Source organism: Zootoca vivipara, chromosome 1, assembly GCF_963506605.1.
Source record: "Zootoca vivipara chromosome 1, rZooViv1.1, whole genome shotgun sequence".
In the NCBI taxonomy this organism is placed as follows: domain Eukaryota; kingdom Metazoa; phylum Chordata; class Lepidosauria; order Squamata; family Lacertidae; genus Zootoca; species Zootoca vivipara.
Window position 1 is genome coordinate 131520466 of NC_083276.1, and position 21499 is coordinate 131541964.

General features: G+C 42.1%; 1 protein-coding gene across 1 annotated transcript in view; it reads right to left on the reverse strand.

Annotated features, from left to right (window-relative positions):
• The window catches only part of ABCA12 (ATP binding cassette subfamily A member 12), a 142747-nt gene that overhangs the window by 102369 nt on the left and 18879 nt on the right, over positions 1-21499 (reverse strand). Inside the window, exons 3-10 of the mRNA XM_035138968.2 lie at positions 18454-18601; positions 17208-17296; positions 15064-15170; positions 13369-13554; positions 9698-9876; positions 8892-9004; positions 7458-7551; positions 1743-5741 (exon numbers count right to left, since the gene is read on the reverse strand). Of these exons, the coding sequence (XP_034994859.1) occupies positions 1743-5741; positions 7458-7551; positions 8892-9004; positions 9698-9876; positions 13369-13554; positions 15064-15170; positions 17208-17296; positions 18454-18601 (4915 nt within the window). The remainder of the gene's footprint in view (positions 1-1742; positions 5742-7457; positions 7552-8891; positions 9005-9697; positions 9877-13368; positions 13555-15063; positions 15171-17207; positions 17297-18453; positions 18602-21499) is intronic.

The following is a 21499-nucleotide window of genomic DNA, read 5'->3' on the forward strand; positions in this document are numbered from 1 at the left end:
TTAAGTTTTCCATAACGAACATTACATAATGGTGTGAAACAGCTCAGCTGAATTTTACATGAGGGTAGTAATTTTTTTTAAACAACACTGCCCATAGTAGCTTTCCTAGTTTCCAAATGAGATAGCAGAGTTCAACTTTCTTGAGTAAAACAAATTTAGAGATACACCATCTGGGATAGTAGCTGCAATTAAACAGATTTCTCTGTATGACACTTCATTTATTATGTTACTTGCAGCCTGTCTAAACTTCATAGATTTAAGAGACATCACCAGCTTCAGTAAGATCCTCCCTGGCCCTTCCAAGTGTAAGTCTTAGGCTAGGAGGCTGGAAGCAGGAGACAGGCTAACTAAAAACCCATTGAGCCAATCCAAATGCAATCCAAAGCAAGTTTGCTCATGTATGAGCCTCATTGAATTCAATGGGACTTTCCCTCTAGAAAGTGTGTTTAGGATTGCAGCTTTAAGTACACAATTAGGGCATCAGGCAACAATTCTGAACTTGCTTACTGAGAAGGAAGTCCCACAGTAAAAAATAATCGCACCCCACATCAAATGGGGGTGCCTTTTGTGTGGTTGCGCACAGCCCCCCTGATCCCATGCTTGTGCTGGGGAGGTTGCCGATTTTCTCCTTCTGGTGCAATTGCCCCCATGCCCCCAGAAAGACTGCTCTGAAGGAACCCATAAGCTTCCAGTCTTGTTTTTTCTTTTCCTTTTTTTGCAATTCAGTAAAAAGGGAGAGTCATGCTTTAAGTTCATTGTGTGGTCTTTGGATTCAAGACGTTGTTTTTATCCCATGCTTAAATACGAAAGCATGTATCATGTCCGGGCCAGGATCTATTGCCGCTGGAGGCAAAGCCTGTCACCTCTGTCACGACCACCTCCATGGCTGCCGCCCATGGCAGATGAGGCAGCGGGGGGCCCACACAGGAGGAGTCCGTGATGGTGCAATGGTGGCAAGTGGTGTGCAACTTGGGCTCAGATTTGCCACCTTACCTTGCCTCATCGGTGGGCCAGCCTTGCTATTTATCTATCTTCACTTAAAATGACATTAGAGAAATCCAAGACCCACCTAGTCAGGGCCGGTGCGTCCATTTAGGCAGACTAGGCAGTCACCTAGGGCGCGTAAATGGAAGGGGCGCTGGCCAGCCTGCCCCGCAAAACCCCCGTGCCACTGCCGCCCTTCCCACGGTGCTCGCTCGCGCTCCTCCCGCCTATGGAGGGGACGCTGTGAGCTCCTCAGCGGCTGCAGCAAGTGAGTGGCGTCAGCGCCCATAGCTGAAGCCTTCAGCTATGGGTGCTGCTGTTGCCACCGCCGCTCTCTCGCTGCAGCCGCTGAGGAGCTCACAGCGCCCCCTCCATAGGCGGGAGGACGCTGAGCTCTCCTTTTGGCTTGCGCTCCTCCCGCCTATGGAGGGGACGCAGGGGCGTCAGCGGCATTGTGCGTGGGGCATGATGCATGCGTCATGACACATGTGTCGGGGGGCGCCAGAAGGTGATTTTGCCTAGGGCGCAAAAAGCCCTAGCACCGGCCCTGCACCTAGTGCAACATTCTGTTCTCAAAGTGGCCAGTTGGATGCCTATGGGAAGCTTGCAAGCAGGAGCTGAGTGCCACAGCGCTCTCCCTATTTGGCAATTCCCTGATATTTAGAGGCACCCCACCCCTATTTGAGAACAAAGTTGAATAATCTCTGAACTGTTGAATTCAACAACAGATTGCTACAATTATGAAACTGACCACTTACCGTCCAATCAAATTGCTCGGAGGCAGTGTTTGCACCAATTCATTCTGAAGCAGTATTCTGTTTAGAAGCTTTTCAGTGGTCATGACAGAAGGGTGTGCAACATGGTCAGGTTGATATTCCAGATTGGTTCTGTCTTGAAGAAATTGTGGATTCACACCTGCTCTTAGCTCCTTCAGTAAATTCAAAAACGTAACATTTTTAAAAACACTGGCATCAGGTACTTCATTGTCAACCAGAACTCTTTCCACTAGTTTCAAGCCACGCTTCACATACTCAGCCTCCGTAATGTTCCACTTGAAAAACATGTTCCAGATATGAGAAAAAGTCTTCCATCCAGATTGACTGTGGACATCTTCCCTGGCAATCTGTAGCACTTCATTTATGGCAGCATTTGAAGGAAGGCTATCCTGCAATAGCTTCACTGACAATTTATTCCAATCAGCTAAGCTGTCTGTGAGATTTTGTGTATAAAATTCTGCTTCATTGGCAAAGAAAAACAGGACGAGATTCAAAGGGTCATAGTTGACTGTATTATTTGTATCACTAAGAACAAGGATTGGGCAAGTTGATTCATTTGGGGGCAGCTCGTTAGAGATGATTGCTAGAGTTTTATGAATGTCCCTTATCCAAGGATGCTTAAAATTGAAGAGAATGTCCATTTTTGAAAGCATGCTTGAAGAAAACTGTAAGGATTTGATGATGCATAACAATGCACTTGACAAATATTCACTATTGTTTTTGTAAAGTCTTGCTAATTCCGGAGTCTGCTTTAAGTTGCTTATTGAGTCCTGGAACAATTCAGTAAATGTTTGATTGGGCATTGTTCTATTTTCAAAGTCCCTGGAAGTAAAAGGTAGTTTGCAATGACTTTGTTTCAAGGACTCGGGGATAGTGGCATTATTAAACAACATCTGAAGTATTGCGTGAATTGCATCTTGGACACTGCAGTTATGTGGCCTTCCAGCTCTATGGTTCCCAATATCTAAGAAAAGACTCAGAGATAAATGCAAGGCATCTATTATCTTTGCTTCTGCTAAAGTACTAAGCTCTAACAAAAACTCATTAAATTCTTTTTGAAAGATAAAGTGGGAGAAACGATACACTGCAGCAATTTTTCCTTTAGCAGTTTCTTCTTCCAATCTGCTGTCAGAAAGCATTATTGTCCCTTGCCTCAGTATGTCATATACCCTTTGGAGGCCTTTATTGCCATCATAGACCAACTGAGGATTTGCGTCTAATTGGCTGGTGTTAAATTGGTGTTCAAAAGCTTTCTGTAAAAACAGATTCCTGAGGACCACATTGATTACTTCTGAGATGTTGCTGCTTGGTGAGTCTTCCTCAGCATACTTCTGTGTAAGGTGGGATAAGTGTCTAGACAGTTCCTCCAGTTCTACACTGAAAAGAGTATCAGAACCATTATCCTGTGAGTATAAATTTGTGGTATTTTGGATTTTCTGCATTATTCCCGAAAGGTACGCCATTAAGGGGGCGTTATGTCTCATGCTCACATTTGCTGTAAAATGATACTTATTCAAAAGTGCTAAGAAGTACTCCCAAATGTTTTTTGTGCTTTTAGATCTAAGCAGAACATCTGAAAACTGCAATGGAGCTTCCGGTGCTGCATTAAAGTCCTGCTGCACATCCTCAGGAAACAGTGGATTTGCCATAGACATCACCTTTTGGATATCTTCCCATATTGTTGCTAATTTAAAACTGGTCTCATTTAAAAACAGCTGATTCCAAATCATTCTACTTAAGTTTAATGCCTTCTTGGTTTCTTTCCAGTGAGGGTTCATATAGAAAAGGCTTTGAGCAAGAACATCAACAGGTGGGGACGAATTATTAAAAAGTCTTTCTAAATGAGCTTTGAAATCTATGTTAGAGGTTTCACTTAGGAATAATTTTAATGAACCAAGCACGTCTTCTAAATAGGAAGCTTTCATCTGCCAACTTAAGGTCTCGAGGGGCAGATGAGTTTCTGTTTTATTAGGCGCTAGTCCTGTGCCAACAAGAAGTAGAGCTTTTCTGGTCATGTCCAACAGTCGAAAATACTGGTTTGCATTTGTCACATTCTGATTGGAGCTCAACATTTTTGCAACTTCACTCAATACCTTTGATAAGTTCTTCCATTTTGATTGACTTGCATCATTTTTGCTCACTTTTAACATCTTTGATACAGTGTCATTCTTATAGGGCTCATTTTGTAACAAAATGAAAAATGCAAGGGCTTGTGGTACGCTGCCAGATAAATTTTGTGCACGAGGTTCTGTTTCATTCAGAATAAAAGGGCTTAAAATGTGCAAAGCAGAAGGTCCATTTATAATGTCCATAAGCCATGGTGCTCGGCAGGTCAGATTACTCTGGTGGAATTCATTAGAGATGGCTGTTAGACTTCTATGCATCTTTTGTATCCAGAGATTCTTGTAGCTTTGGAAATAGTTCAATTTGTAGAGAAACTCTGATGAAACTTGCAATGAGTTGATGAAGCACTGAAATTCATCTGAAAAGTATTTCCATTGGTCTTTGTGGAGAGTTTGGAAAGTTGGCATCATTTTTAAATTTCTTATCGCAAGCTGAAACAACTCAGTAAATGTATGCTGGTGGGCTGTTTTGTTTTCCAAGTCTGTGGAGGCAAAGAGGAAATGGCAGCTGCTTCCTCTTAAGGCATCCAGTAGCGTGGCATTATTTAACAACACTTTAAGAACAATGTGATGAACATCCTTGACAGTACAGTTCTGTAGTCTTCCACTACCCTGATTATCTTCCCTTAGAAAAGGGGTCAATGTTAAATACAAAAGATCCTGTACTCTTCCTTCTCCTAAAGAATCATGCTGTGCTGAAGTCCTATACAACTTCTGCAAAAGTAACTTGCGTGAAAAACTGAAGAGGGTATCCAATTTTTTTATACTAGATGATTCTGTCAGCCTAGGATCAGAAAGTATATCTTTCCCTTCCTTGAATATTTGGAACAATCTCTGGACAGTTTCATTGCTGGCATCCTTCAGTGGATTGACAGGAATTAATTCATGGGTGTACCTTTCCTCCAAGTCTTCTAGCACATCTAGAGTTTTCAGAGCAGCATCTAAAAACATTGAGACATTTGTCTCCTCACTGTATTCTTTCATTAAATGGTTCACAAATTTGGTCAGCTGCCCAAGCTCCTTTTTCAAAGGAAGGCCAGAGCCATTGTGGTGAACATGAAGATTGTTGTGCAATATGTCTAGAACCTGCCCATAGGCAACGATATCTGTATCGCTCAATTTTGCAGACCTGAGTTTTTCTGTAATACGCCAATAATGATTGAATTCATTCCAATGAGATTCGCCAACGAAATTTTGAATGTCCTGCATCTTGTCAATAATGAAGGATAGCACTAAGTAATTATGACTTTTGTGAACATTTCCAATAGTGTTTAAGATTTTCTGGAGTGTCAAGAACTTCTCAGGAAAGTTGTTAATAGTAGCAGGTTTAAACAGAAAATCTGAAATCAATGATGGCACATCTCGGACTGATGCTAAGTACCTTCTAAGGTTTTCAGGCATATAAAATAATTTGTGAGAATTTATCGTTTTAATGGTTTGCCATATCTTTGTGGCCATAATCTTAGTCTTATTTAAAAATGTTTGCTTCCAAATGTTTCTAAACTTGGGAACATTCTGACTTTCTTTCAAGTGAGCCATTACATCAAACAAGTGCAGCCTATTAAAGTCGTTTTGAAGCAGGAGAGAAGTGAAGTTGTTGATTTGGTTGATTTCTCTCCTATTAAGTGCACCTCTTAATTTACTGTCTCTGTCAGCCTCCATTTGCCACTGAAGGATATCAGTCAAGTTCACTCTTCTGTTATTCTCATATTGCTTGAATAGGTTGTTCAGTTCAGCAGTGCTAAATTTCTCTGGTAAAACTTCAAAAAGATGTAGAGACTTCTTAATGGTTTCCAAATCCTTTGAGAGATTACGCATTTTGAAGTCTTCACCAGCAAAATCTGGGGGTAATATTTTTCTGAAATGAAAACAAAAATACAAATTCAAATGAAATCAAACATTTATTTATTACAGTAAGTTTATATACCTCCCTTCATCCAAAGATCACAGGGCAGTTTACAACATCAAACACACAAAACCCCCACAAAATACATAACATAATAACAAAAAGACAATAATGCCCCCTCATGCTAGAACATGGCAGAATAAACCTGTTAGTCTTTATGCCATGATAAATGTGTAATTCTTTAAAATTCAATAAACAATGTGTTGTTTCTGCTTGAAGATACTCTCATCAGTTTCTGAATGATGCCACATTTCTAGGCATGCATATAATAACAAATCCCCATTCATAAAAAACAGAAGCAAAAGGTTCTGATTCCTACCCCTCTGCTGCATTGAAGGAAGAGAGGTAGGGCCCAATATTTGTGCTTAAACCATAGTTTTGTGCTACATTCGAGAATAACCAATGTGTCATGGATTCTGTCACCGTGGCTGAAATCCTATACACAGTTAGCTGGGAGTAAGCCCGCAAAACACTGTGGGCAGAATTCAACATCAAGCTCTTTCAATTGTTCTGTCTACACAAGGGCGTCTTATCCATAGAGGCTAGTGGTGCGGGGCGCAAGGGTGCCAAATTCTGGAGGGTGCCTGGGAAGAGGAAGAGGCTGGACGCGGCGCCTCCCAGCATCAGCTCGCCTTCCTTGCCCACCTCCGCCATGCCGCCCTTGCCAAAGCAGCGCCACGCCCGGAGCCTCCGTGGCCACCATGGCATGAAGTGGCCAGCTGAGCCGGGAGGCGCTGCATCCAGTTGCTGCCTCTTCCCTGTCAGAGGAGCCGCCCTCCAGCCACTGCCCACCCCCTGCAGCCCCACGGGGAGCACCGTCCTCACTAAAAAAAGGTTGACAACTCTGGGAAATAGGGGGGGCACAGAGGGAGCTTTGCACCACGGTGCCGGATATGCTTAAGATGGCCCTGTGTCTACACAAGCATTTCAGTGTGGTGTAGTGGTTAAGAGCGGTAGACTCGTAATCTGGGAAGCCGGGTTCGCGTCTCTGCTCCTCCACATGCAGCTGCTGGGTGACCTTGGGCTAGTCACACTTCTCTGAAGTCTCTCAGCCCCACCCACCTCACAGGGTGTCTGTTGTGGGGGAGGAGGGGGAAGGAGATTGTTAGCCGCTTTGAGACTCCTTCGGGTAGTGATAAAGCGGGATATCAAATCCAAACTCTTCTTCTTCTTCAGTGTGCTAGGTGGAACAAGCCCCTCTCCTCCCTTTGTGTACTATTCTGGGAATACACACACACACACACACACACACACACACACACACACACGAAAGCCAATTTTGAGGGACAGGGGCATGCCGAAAGAGGAGAGGAAGGAAAGCCCTATTGCACAAACTGAAATCCTTGTTCAAGGCTTCCATTTATGGAGCTGGTTAGTTAAATCCCGGCCAAGGTGACTTACTTCTGAGGAATCATGCATAAGATCACACTCTTAATACTACAAATTCTCAGGGATACATTCCCCCCCCCTAAAATTCACAGTGTGTTATGGGTTTAATAGACCAGCTTTGCCCCAACAATACAGGAGATGCTGGTTAAATGTTCATATGATCTAGTGAAAGCAATACAGGTTTCGCAAAGCATCCTTCCCACTGCCGCCCAGAATAAAACTTCACATTAGCAAAAACCTAACTTTCACCCCATAAATAATTTATTACTCTAATCTCACCTCACAATGTCTTTCATTTGAGTCATTAAACTTGGGTTGTTTTTCCAGTAAAGAGAGAGCTGACAAATGTCATTCATTGCTGAGCTGTTATTATCTACAAAATAAAAACAAACAAGATAAATCCACAATTTGAGTTGCTGCCTTTCAGCTTTAATTGGGATGATAGACAAGCATTGCATTTGAAGGAACTTCACATTTTAGCTGTTCAATTGTACTCTTATTTTATATGGTGTCATATCTCCTTTCTCCTTTACTTTGGTTGTCTCCAGATGGCCAGTATTTTGCAAGAGAGATTAAACTGCATACTGGGAATTTAGGTTTACACAATTAAAATGGAGTAAAATGTTCTGGCACAATAAATCCACTTTCAAAAACCAAAGTTAGGAAAATAACATGGAGAGTGGTATAAACAATTGATTAACAGGAGATGTTTAACAATGGGACAAGCAAATGAAGAAGATTCCCCACAAGTGCTCAATAAAACTGGAAATGTAACCTCCAAGTGTGAGCAAATAGGGATGAATGCTCAAAGAACAAGCTGTCTGGAGGACTCCTTTAACAGTGACACTAGCCAAAACGCTGTCTGTACCACTGTTGACTTCTGCTTAGCTGACATTTGTGTTTTCTGCAGCATAAGTCTAGGGTTCCATTCCATGTTACGTGGTGATCGCAAACACAATATTAATTCCAAACATAGGCTTCTTAATTTATTCCAAAAATAAGAGGTTAGAGGTCAGTGGTGGAGTATGCACTCTGGTGCATACTCCCAGGTTTTCCCATTAAATGATGTCAGGTAGCAAGACTGTGTTGTTTTAGTTCCAAACTCTAATGGCTGCCAGTATGCTTCCAGGTTCAGTTCAAGATGCCAGGGTTTACCTACAAAGCTCCATCATATCCTGGGTCCCACATATCTCAGAACCCTTTCGCTTCTATTGACTCGTGTCTGCTTCATCTTCCTCTCAAGATCTGCTTCAAACTTCATACTTTGTGTGAAGTAAAAATTGTGTGGCACCTTACAGAACTAGGCTCAGGGGACTGAGTTCAATGCGATTTAATGAACTCTGGGTTAAATCATTGATGTGCCAAAGATGGCATGTGTCAGGAGGAGCTGAGAAGAGACCCTGTTCCTGGCTAACAAACTATGCTCTGTTAAGCCAGAAACGTTACATACAAACCACCCCAGTATTTCTAATGACTATTAATCTTTCCACATATCAGAACAAACACATCAACAAGGCCTTGAATAACGTATGAAAAAGTTGCTTCTATTTTCTGTTGGCAGTAAGCATTTCATTGTTTTGTGCATCTTACTGTCTGTTAAAAACTGAAGCAAAAAAAAAATGTATGATGTAACAAGTATGGATGTGCAAGAGCTTAAACCTGTCCATCAATATTACTTAGATGCCTGATAACGAGATAACCAAGCAGCCTCACCTTGCTTTGAGCAGTTCAAGGCCTGCAGCAGACCACTAATCATGTTCTGTATGGCTTGCAGTCCATTGTCACTTGCAACTAGTGGAGAATCCTTTTCCACAGCCATAATAATTCTTTGTAAACAGGGGAAATAAAGCAATAGAAACACAGAATGAGCATATTATAGAGCATCAAACAGCAATAGCTAGGTAGTGTAAGGGAAGAAATTGCACAATGTCTAGGGCATTTTAGGAAAACAAAATGGCAAGAATCAGGAGGGAAGCAGCCTATTCCCTAAGTAGTAACAAATGGAGATAAAGCGGAGGATGAAAATGAATACAATGAAGTCTATGAATTCCGAATATTCAGGGTTTCCCTCCCTAAGACACTTCTACGTGGCAATCATCACTGCCCCATTGGTTTGTTTGTTTTGCTTTAATTTTTTGCATTTTCAGTTATAAACATTCATTTGTTTCACTGTGTTAATCTATTAGCTCCTTTGATATAACAATTGATAATACAATGTTGTATTAGATGTTGTTGTATCATCCCTGCCCCATTTGAACGCTATTTGTTTTTATTTCTTTGCAAAACTTTCTGTATCACCAAGAACAATAAAAATCACATTAATCGAACAAGCACTACAGATGAAGTCCATGTACACAGCCTAGACCTTCAAATCCACTACTGAGCCACTGAAATCTCATGCTTTCCTTTCATAACGCCTCCCTTTATAACCGTCAGTGGAAGCTACCACTTCATCACTGTCAGCGAAATACCAGGCAGAGCTATTATGTTTTTGGTGTATAGCTTGCCTTTTCTTTTACCTGCTTGTGTTCTGAAGGGCAGCAATCATATCCTTCATAGCACTGACACCTTGAGTGATATCTGGGGCCATCAGGAGGATGCGCCATAGAGAAGTTTCATTTTGTACTTGGGAGATGAGCGATAAGAACGAAACTGTTTCCTTGACAAAAGCCACCTGGTACTGAGAATCTTGCTGCAACTTAAAACAAAAGTGAAACTTTTAAAAGGAAAAGATAGGTAGATAGATCAGTTCACAAGACCCCAGTTCTCACCAGTTCTCATCAGTTCTCATATAAATCATAGCTTGCTCACAATGGAGGGAGAGAAGCAACTTCAAACTGGCAGCTCTGTGGGGAAAGTATGTGTGTGATACCATACTTAGTGCAGCTGTCCTGCCTACTAGTCACTTCTTTGACTTCAGCACTTGTCATTCTAGATATCTTTTTAAAACTAGGCAGGAGAGAAGAAGCCTGCAAGATTAAGAATGAGCTGGCTGAGTCTGGATGAAAAATGTCCTACAGAGCATTTGATGTTCTAATGAAACAGTAGATTAAGGATAGCATCCCACCCACAAAAGTGCACCTGGTTGCCCCATTGATTTCAGCAACTGTGGGCAAGACGGTGGCCTAAGATAAGTAAAACAGGTCACAGCATGGCCTAAATGGATTTAGAAATTTCTCCTTTGCTATATCATGCCTACAAAAACACGTGAAGTGTGCATTAACCAAAGAAAGGTGCTTCGGGTTTATCACCAAACTATTCTTTAAACTTCCCCTTTTCCTGATTGCTGTTCCTTCTGCCCAGAACTTACTCCCAGATCACCTACATAGTGCTGGCCCACTTCCATACTTACTTCAAGTCACTCTTTAAAAAAACCTTTCCTGAGTAGCTTTTGGCTTAACCCCTTAGTCCTCATACCGTAAAGACAAGTGATGAACTGAATACACATTCTTCCTCTTTGTCTATATCTTTTCTCCTTCCTTTTGCATATAAATTTTGAATTATAAATTCCTCAGCTCAGGGACACACCTTTCTGGGGTTTTTTATTACTATTCTGTAAAAGTATTGTACTTTTGAAAAACATATTTCAAACCATACTACTACTAGTAGTAAAAACATTAATTTGGCCTGGTTGAAAATTTAAATGTCTCCATTCTAAGCCTCAAGAAAGCCCAGCTATATACGGGGTGTGGAGGTTTGCTTCAGTTGCTGGTGCTGCTGTGAGTTGAGAACTACAGACCTGCAGGAACCTGTTCCATGACTAGGAGATCTTGTGACCTTGCCCTACCAGTTGCAAAACCTCCCAGATAGGAAGAGGAAACGGTGATACAGGCTTGGGCTCCCAGATAGTATTGAAGTATGCCAAAGGCCTGTACTGTACTAGCCCTAGAGCATCAGGTGGAATAAGGTGCTCCTTTATACGGTGATGCCCTTATAAAACAGGATTAGCAACAAGGAAAGCAGAAAGCAACTTATGGAAAATCAAATTTCAAAAACCTAATCTGGTGATTCCAAAAAGAGGTTCCTTTGAACTCAATTCAAGGGAGGGAACATATAGCTGACCACTGCATGCACTTGCAGCAGGAATTCACTATTGTCTGCAGCTTCTTAATGACTTGTATATTAAATATACAAGCAGTGAAACAGATGGCTATAGAAGTGTTACATGTGTTAGTGTATGTGCATATATGGTGCACAGGTATTTTTTCCTATATGGAAGTGATGTCTGCATTAATACTATTAACTGAAAGGGATGCTTTTATCACCTGTGATTGAGTGCACATGGAATTTTGCCTTCAATCAGGGCCTTCATTCCTTTTAAAGTTTGCTACTATGTCCACACAAAGACATGGTCTAAGGCAAAGAGGTGTTGTAGCTTTAAGAAGTAACATGGTGAAGTGACAGAGGCCATGCTTTGAATGCATGATGTGCCAGGTTTGATCCTTGGATATATCCAGCCTCATATAACCAAAATGCGTAACTCTAATTAATGCATGAAGGGGTTAAGACCATAGAGTAAGCTGACCTGCCAGGCTTAGCTAAGTTATATCCCCTCATCATGGTAGGAAGGGACACCAAACTCTTTGCTCTTTTTCCTTTCCATCATGTGAACTGTGGTACCTCGGTTTTCAAGTGTCTCGGAAGCCGAACATTTCGGAACCCCAACGCCGAAAACCCAGAAGTAATTGCTTCCATTTTGAAACGTGTCTCGGAAGTCGAAGAATTTCCTGACAGTAAGAGTGGTTTGGCAGTGGAATTTGCTGCCAAGGAGTGCGGTGGAGTCTCCTTCTTTGGAGGTCTTTAAGCGGAGGCTTGAGGGCCATATGTCAGGAATGCTTTGATGGTGTTTCCTGCTTGGCAGGGGTTGGACTGGATGGCCCTTGTGGTCTCTTCCAACTCTATGATTCTATGATTCTATGAATGGCTTCTGCTTCATTTTTTTTCTTTTTTCTCCATTGACTTTGCTAACTGCCCTTTGCGCCTCAGTTGTCGAATGTTTTGGAAGTTGAACGGTCTTCCGGAACAGATTACGTTTGACAACCGAGCCACCACTGTAAACGTTTTTTAACTTACCAAACATGTGGTCTCTTGCTATGCTAAGGGAAGTGGAGAACTTTGGAAGCAATTTAGAAGGGGATATTTCAAAGGTCAAACAGCCTATATTTCAATGCTTTACTTTGCTGCATGCCTTGTGATTTTAAATCTCTGCTGGGCTCTCTCACTTGCCCACTACTTGCCCCAAATCTAGGCACCCAGTGAATTCTCATTTTATTTCACCATATTCTATTTTTCCTTTTACCAAACCAATATACGTTTCCACTTCAGAAGTTCTTGGCAACTAGAGCTGATGAAGACCCTTCCCCTGAGACATTGGAGAACTGCTACCAATTGGGGTAGACAACACCTGATTAGACAGTATAAGACCATTTTATGGGTGAATAATGCTTGCTCATTTCTCAATGATTCTGGGTCTTTCCCTCAAATCCCTGTTGAATTGTCCCTTTAGAACTCTTTGTAACCAGGGCCAAACTAGAAAGGGCAGCAGTAAACATATTTGTCGAAATTCAGATCTGCTCTGATCATGCATAAAAGTGGGTGTGGGGACCCAAGCTTAAGAGATGCGGAGGTATGCGGGTAGATGGAGCTGAGCTCTCCCTGTACCTACTTCTCATCTTCTCACAGGTCAGTTATGAAACCTATGGACTCGTGTCTTTGTTGGACTCCCTTCAGCCCCATCTATCATGGCCAATGGTCAAGGATGGAGGGAAATGTAATCTAATCAGCTGAGAATTAAAATATCCATGATATAAACTATGTATAAGCTACAGGAAGTCACACAAAGGAGAAGGTTTAGAACTTCCTGCCCATGCAATCGTTTTGCTCTTAAAAACAGTCTCCACAACTCCCCTCTTTTTTGCCCTTGACCCAGGAGAGATCAGCCTGCCTATTTTCCAACAATCAAAGCTAAAGTCTGATATTCCATCCCTGCTTCTTCCTGACATTCATTTCCAGCTATTGCAGCTCATGAAGCACAAAGAAATTGAAATGTCTCTTTCGCAAAACTGCCAACTGTTATGCTGAGAGCACAATGTGAAAAGCCACTCTGATAAGGGAAGAGCAGGAACTTTTCCTCTAAGCAATTTGATTGGGGTTATTATTTAGCAGACAAAAAAATGAGTTGGATACTCACTTTAGGAATCTGACTTCTGAATTCCTGAAAAAAGGACTCTACAAGGGACAAGTTGGTGAAGCAAAATGTTTGATAGATGTTTGTTCCAAAGATTTCCCAAAGGAGATTCTGTGATGATGCATCAGTTGCCATGACTTCACAAATACCAGCTTTAAGATTTCCTGCAGAAGACTTGTGCATCTGCATCTATAAAATAAATTCCCGTACAAGAAGAACTGAAAATGAGTTTGTTGTTTCGATGTTTCATCAAATAGTGAACAGCTACAATTGTTGGCGCAAAGGTTAGAAAATCACAATTATTACACCCACAAGGCTAGCAAAAGGGCTCAGGGCACCAGAACTTGTAAGAAATCTAAATTGGGATGGTGAACACCACTACCCCACCCCCCATACTTCCCAGTAAAGGCATATGGAGCACTGCCTGTCCCACTGCCACGCCTACAAGGGACTATAGATTGTCTGCACATGCACACACTCAGGGATGCACATTTCTCTCTTAGATGTCATGTTCTATTTGGAAACTAGGAAGTATGTAAAGTATGAAGCTGCTACTAGCCTGAAACCCAGGCTCTTCTCAGAATGGACACTGAGATCCAGCACCGAAGGCCTTCTGGTGGTTCCCACACTGCGAGAAGTGAGGCTACAGGGAACCCACCCTGGAAGGGGAACCCACCCTGTGGAATACCCTCCCATCAGATGTCAAGGAGATGAGTAACCCTTAGGAGACATCTGAAGGCAGCCCTGTATAGGAAAGCTTTTGAAGGTTTGATGTTTTTCAGTGTTTTTATATATGCTGGAAGCCACCCAGAGTGGCTGGGGCAACTCAGTCAGGTGGGCGGGGTACAAATATATTATTATTATTATTATTATTATTATTATTATTATTATTATTATTTTAAATAAATTTTTATTAAGGGTTTTCTTGGTTTACAAGGATATGTGCAATGTCTCTCTTAGCATTTTTACATATCAGTTTCATTTGTTGAGACATTGGTGAGGGGAGGGGAAGGAAAGTAGATGGGGGAGGGTGGAGTGGGGTGACAATGTTTCTATTTTGCTTAATAGGTGTGGGGGGGGTTCTGTCAGCGTCGCTCGTGCAGGTTCTCTACTGTTCACTTGTTTTCTTTTGATGGTGAGAGATGTTGGGGTTGGTCTAGGATATGGTTGTTCCTTTGTGGTTGGCTGTGGTAGTCTTTGTTTTGTGTGTGAGTGGGGTGGGGTGGGTGAGTGTTTTGGGTCAGGTTAACCATATTGATTTGTATGCTGTTGGTGGAGTTTTGTCATTGTCTTGTTGGGCTGTGTATGTGATAAACAAATATATTATTATTATTATTATTATTATTATTATTATTATTATTATTATTATTATTATTAGATGGACTGTGGCTTGTTTTTCCCTGGTGTGGCGGCAGCTGCGGCAGCAACAATGGAGAAACGGAGCGTATTTTAACTATGGATTCATATGAAAGGTGAAACAAGCCATTGTCAAATCACATTCAATTGTACATCTATTTATACCAGATCTCTGTGGAACAATCTAAAATAAGATCTGTTGCTATTTGAACACACTGAGATAGCAGTTTTGGAAACCTGAAACATGCTTGCATTTTCTTATTCAAATAAACCCACACACTAATACTACGTAACAAAGTGATATTCCAAAGGTGATCTCATTTAAGTGAATATAGAAATTACCTCTCCCAGACTAAGAATCTTGTTGAGCAAGTTAATTCTGGCATGGCTGGCTGATGAGGAAATATTTTCAGCAATGCTTCTCAGATGGACTGTTGAATCAATTAGCCCTGCAATGATTTTTTAAAACACAAATTTCAAATGCTGAATTTGCCAAAGAATGTGAGTTCATGACTCCTCCTATGTAAGGTAAACGGTGCCTCTGTTTGGCATGGATAAATGTAGCTGTCATAATCCGTTCCGCCAAGCAGCAATAACTGGTAAGGCAGTTTGTGGTGCGAAACCAGTAGTAACCAGTTTGTTTTGGGAGAATCATGTTCTTGCCTTTGAATAGGGGAGCTGATCTACACCATGCCATCATACAATTGCACCACTATCTACACCATGCAATCATAAAATTGCTAGCTAGCCAAACAGTCATCCCCTGCTGATTTCAGAAGCCTGAATCCAGGTAATTATCCAGCCAACAACCACACACTTGCACTTCCTTCCCAATGCTTCAAAGTAAAGGTAGGATTTCCCCTCCCATCGCAGACACCCCGACTTGCAGTTTCCCCCAAGGAACACCTTCACGTCACGAGCCATGCACAAAGATTCTAAAACAACTCCCATTCACTTAAGGGGGTTTCTTCTTCAGCAGAACTTCCTTTCTCCCTTAATGCTATTTTAAGCAAGCCTGTTATCTATCCAATTACAAACTGGACTACGGGAGCCACAAATTTTTATGGCTCAGAAAATTGATTTTCTGCCTTTGTCTTAGTCCTGAGAAATTTCACTTTCGATTTGGCTCCCTAACCAGCCAATGAGGATACATGAAGAGAAGGAAGGGTACTTTAGTTTTAAGAAATAGTGTCTTGTTGTTGTTTAGTCATTTAGTCATATCCGACTCTTCATGACCCCATGGACCATAGCACGCCAGGCACTCCTGTCTTGCACTGCCTCCCGCAGTTTGGTGAAACTCATGTTCGTAGCTTCAAGAACACTGTCCAACCATCTCGTCCTCTGTCGTCCCCTTCTCCTTGTGCCCTCAATCTTTCCCAACACCAGGGTCTTTTCCAGGGAGTCTTCTCTTCTCATGATGTGGCCTTAGTATTGGAGCCTCAGCTTCAAGATCTGTCCTTCCAGTGAGCACTCAGGGCTCATTAGCTGTCTGCATCATATCTAGACACGTAATTTAGGCCTAGCATAGATATTATTATTATTCCCAGATTAATTTTTTTCCTGCCAGAGCCTCTGAATCCTTCAGTTTTGCTCAAACGTCTGTGCCATCCCCAACACCTACATCTTCTTTCTCCCACAGGAACACCATAATCCACTTCGCCCCAAGAAAGTGCCATGGAGGAACGCAGCTGCTGTTACTCAGCAATTTTTCCTTCCGGGACCATATAACACTGGTCCTGAAAGACCTGCATTGGCTTCCAGTACATTTATGAGCACAATTCAAAGTGTTGGTGCTGACCTTTAAAGGTGACCTTTAATGGCCACCCCCATTGTTCAGCCCAAACACTGAGGTCCAGCTCCGAGGGCCTTCTGGCAGTTCCCTCACTGCAAGAAGAGAGCTTACAGGGAACCAGGCAGAGGGCCTTCGCGGTGGTGGCACCCACCCTGTGAAACACCCTCCCATGGAATGAGCAAGCAGGGCCAAAGTTGTTTGAGCTATTTCTAAGCAAATTCCCTGAAATCTGCACTTCCGACATGGGTTGCCATACGTCTGAACATTGTTTCCAACGGCCGAATCCTGACAATGCCTGGGAAATTCCAGACGTATGTCAACCCTAATATAAAGGCACATAGTTGTAACTATTCTCAATAGTTTTATCTAATAAAGCACAATCATATCAATGACCTCCTCAGAATCAAGTCCTACTGAGCTTTTTGGAGCTCGCGGGACATGAGACTGCACACATATCTGGGAACAAGTCCCACTGAACCTCTGCATATACCTGCATATAGGCTTCTGCTGTTACTAAGATATCCTCAGCTGCTTAAAATAATTGCTTACTCACTCAAGTACCCATAGAAAACAAAGCAATTGTTTTAATAAAACTCGCCTGGGGCCTTCTTCAAACACTTCCCCATGGTTATAACTTTTATCTGCAGCTAAGAGAGGAAGTTTGCTAAACTCTTAATAGAATCAAATAACCTACCCAATGAACCATTCTCGCTTTTGGGAACATCAGCACTCTGGGATGATGGATGGCTGTCCTTCTCTGGGTTAGCTGACCTTCTCCATTTTCTGATAAGGAAAAAGGAGTGAGAAGAATTCTGCATCATCACTTATAGTTACCCTCTTCACTGAAGCTCCTTGCATTAAGCCACTCAGGCCAAGTTCTTCCCACCAAAATGTGAATTTCTTTATAAAGCACTCCCTTTATTTCAAGCAATGGGTTGATGTTTTGTTTAGGTCTAGGACCATTCTGGAACCAATCTTGATGTTATTTCCATTACGGACAAGCTATTTGCTTTCCCCCCTGGTGGTCTTTCTCATAGGGTAAGGCAAAAAGGGGATAAGGCCAGATCCAAGACTGCAGTTCCATCGCAATTCTGCAACAGTATAGCAGAAGCACCCAGTACAGTGGTGCCTCGCTAGACGAAATTAATTCATTCCACTGGTCTTTTCTTATAGCGAAAAATTCATCTAGCGAATCCCATAGGAATGCACTGAATTTTTTTGAATTTTTTTTTGCCCATAGGAGCGCATTAATTGAATTTCAATGCATTCCTATGGGAAACCGCGATTCGCTAGACGAATTTTTCATAAAACGCATTCGTCTAGCGAGGCAACCTCCGCTCGAAAAATCCTTTCGTTAAGCAGAAATTTCGTTAAGCAGGGAATTCGTTAAGCGAGGCACCACTGTATGTTGCTGGTGCAACAGTTCAAGCCAGCGCAAATGGCAGCGCTTAACTGAGACAAATGCTGGTAGAAGTGAGCATGATGAAAGGAAGACTGGGAACAACACAAGTCTAACCACAACCTTAATGACAATATACAGAGCCCCTGCAACCACAAGGAACCAGCAGAAGCCCAAAAATGTGCTAACCAAGACCCACCACGAGCATGCAGCCTCCAGAAGGCTGCTATGAGAGAATCCAGCTCTCTCTAACTCTAAAATATTTGCAACTTCTGGGCTAAAATCTTGAGTTTGGAGGTCAGTTTGGGAGGTTTTTCATTCACAATTAACTCTCCTATCATATTTCCTCACCTTTCTCTTTCAAGACATTATGAGGATTTCTCATGAATCCTATCTAAGTTAATCAAGGACAACCACGTGATGGTCCACCCCTCCCTTTGCTGTACACAGACAAGGAGTTTTCCCACCTGCCTTGACCCCACCCTCCATAAGAAGAGAACTTGGCCCCCTTCTTATGCAACAAGAGGACTTACTCCCTTACCTGTTTATGGGTGATACACCGTTCAATTTGGGTAGCAGGTCTTCGGGTGTATATGGTGTGCTTTTGCACCTGGCATCTGAACTACAAAGCACAGTTTGAAGAAATGGGAAGAAACCGGCACTGGGAAGGTTCCGGGGGGCGAGATAACCTGGAAAGTAGGCAAGAAATAGGCATAAATCGGTATGGCTTGGTGGTATGCATGAGAATCAGTGAAAAATTACACTCCATTCTTTATTATTAAAAGTTTCTGATAATGAAGAGAAATAAAACAGAACCACACATAGATTGGAAATGAAGGTTTTGACAGAAAATCTAAGTACAAAGAAGAATGTTATTTATTTCCAGCGGCCAACTGGAAGGGCATAAGTAAACAAAGCCTTGTGCAGATGGCCAACCAGATCAAGAGGGTCACACTCAGATCATTCTAGAAACCTTTATAATATATCTTTGCTCAGAGTCACACTTCCCAACCCTGTTCTCCATGCATTCAAGGCTCCATTTGGAGAGAGTCCTGCAGCTTGGGACCCCCTGTGCATGATCTAGAGCCTGTTTTATACAGAGTACAGAAGAAGTACCCAGCTCCAGGATGAACAAAATAAATCAAGGAAGACTGGAAGAGGCAAGAGTGGATATAGCCACTCTGATCATGCTATAAACCTTTATAACATATCTTTGCTCATAGTCCTGCCAGACCTGCCCCTTGCCTTGCTAACCTCTTTGCACCTGGCCTAGAAGAGCGAGGCCCTGACAAAAACTGATGCTGCTGAAAAGGCCAGAGGTCACCTTCGCTGTGAGTCCGGCAGGACCTGCTTCTCGGGATACCTAGAGATACTTGGTGTGAGGTATTGTTTTGGGTTTTTTTGTTGAGGTCAAGATTTAATTTTGGAGATGCTTAATTTTGTTGTTTTTGGTATTTTAAAGATTCATTATTCTTAGCCCTTATTATGACTTATGTGGGAATCGCTTAATTGTATTGCATACCTATTGAAATGTAATTTATTGGCTATTAAAACTTTTGTTATGTTTTTGTAATGATGTAAATCTTTTCATGTTGTAAGCCGCCCAGAGCTTGGTTTAGCTGTGGAAAGGCAGCATACAAATAAACAATGATGATTATGATTAAGTGCAATGGACTGGTGAGCATTTGGCATTCTGTTTCCCAGGTTGCTTTATCCTTGCCTGGTTTTCTGGATGCAATGCACCAAGGTTTCCCCTCACTTATGAACTCTAATATAACCTAGTGTAAAAGCTGACTAAATGGTGCACAGAAAAAGTATTCACCCAAAGTCATTAAAATCTGTGACTTTATCGTTGATATTTTTAAATGAGTTAGTCCCAATCACATGTGTGGTGGTATGATTTAAAGTGCATATCCGGTATGTGCTGAACCAACCTCCTCTTATTCACCTCTCTCCTGCAGTCTGTCCTCAGCCAGATCACTTTTGGTACTGGAATCTGACTGGGAGCATTGGCAGATTTAGGGCAGTGCAGGTGGTTCCCCCACAAAGGACACCAAGACGAGGAGGCACACAATAATATATTTATATAGGGTACCTACTGAGAAGATCCATTAAAAGCAACTGTACCAAAATGAATTATTTTAAAATTAGACTTATTTCTGAGAGTTGCCAAATTTTGTCTTCACTCAGGATGCCATAGTACCAAAGTCTGTCGCTGCTGGGGGGAAAGCAGTAAGGAAGGGATGAGTTCACACACAGCTTACTGCCATTCCCTTTTTGAATTTTAGATCATACCCTCAATTGAGGAAAGCTCATGTGTAAATATTCAGGTCTGCTGAGAGTGTTATAATGGGTCCCACTACAGACCAGAATGAAAGTTCAGGCAGCTCAGTTTCAAAGTTCTAAGAACAACTTGATTGTTTCTGTCAGACAGACTCAATATGGTACAACTGAGAATAAGGCTTCTCTATTTGCACCAAAAATCATGTGCATGTTCAGAGTATAAATACAACTTCATACTATAAGGATCTGCCCCTTGCCCCACCCCTTTGCAGTATTTCTTCAGCCAATCAGAACATGGTGTCTCACTTATTAATTTAAAGCTGCAAAGCCCTTTGCCTACTCCACAAGGTGGTGCTGTAGAACTATTTTTGCATCTGTTACCTACTCAAACACACCTGGAACATCACTTTCCATCTTGCTTTGGTCAAAGGGAATTTCCAACCAGTTAAAAACAACAGGTGTTTGGCTTGTGCACAACAAGAAATTTGCATACTATTTTTGAACTAAGCTGAAGAGATGTAGGTCAAATGGAGGTTTGCACTAAAATGGAGTTTTAGATGTTTTATAGCCTTTGATCAAAAGGTCAGGGGTGGTCAGATGCCACAAGAGCACATTTAGTTTAGCCTAATTGGCATGGTGTGGAGAAAAGCTTTTCTCCCTTGTCATACTGGAACTCATGAACACCCAACAAAGCTGAATATTGGAAGGTTCAGGACCAGAATAAACTCCACCTTTGTTGCATGTAGTTGAATCTGCTTCCACAAGAGGAAGCGATGGCCACCAGTTGCATGGCTTTAAAAGCATCTGGCGCAGCTACAACATATCTCTCCCATATCAGTCTCTACAGCCACAACAGGCGCTGTAATTCTCCAATAGTTTGACTTCACCCCTGAAGGCACACTCCTCCATTATTTCCAAAGATAGACAGGTGCCAACAAGATAAATTCATGGAGCAAAAGGCTATCAATGTCCACCAGCCACAATGACCATGTTCTGCCTCCACTATAGGCCAGGCTATAGGCCTCTGAATGCCAGTTGCCGGGAATCCCAAATGGAGAGGTTCTGCTTGCGTGTTTCTCATAGCCATCTGTCTGGCCACTGTGAGAACAGGATGTTGGCCTCTTCTAGCAGGATTCTTCTTACGACCCTTGAGACTGCAGTCAGAAACGACTTGTTTACTCCTCCACAGTCCTTTATATTAATAAAGGAGGGGACTGTGGTGTGTTAACTCTGCTTTAGAGTTGAAAATTACAAAGGAAGTCTACCTATTAATTAATGAGTGACAGAGCCCAGCCCTAATCCCA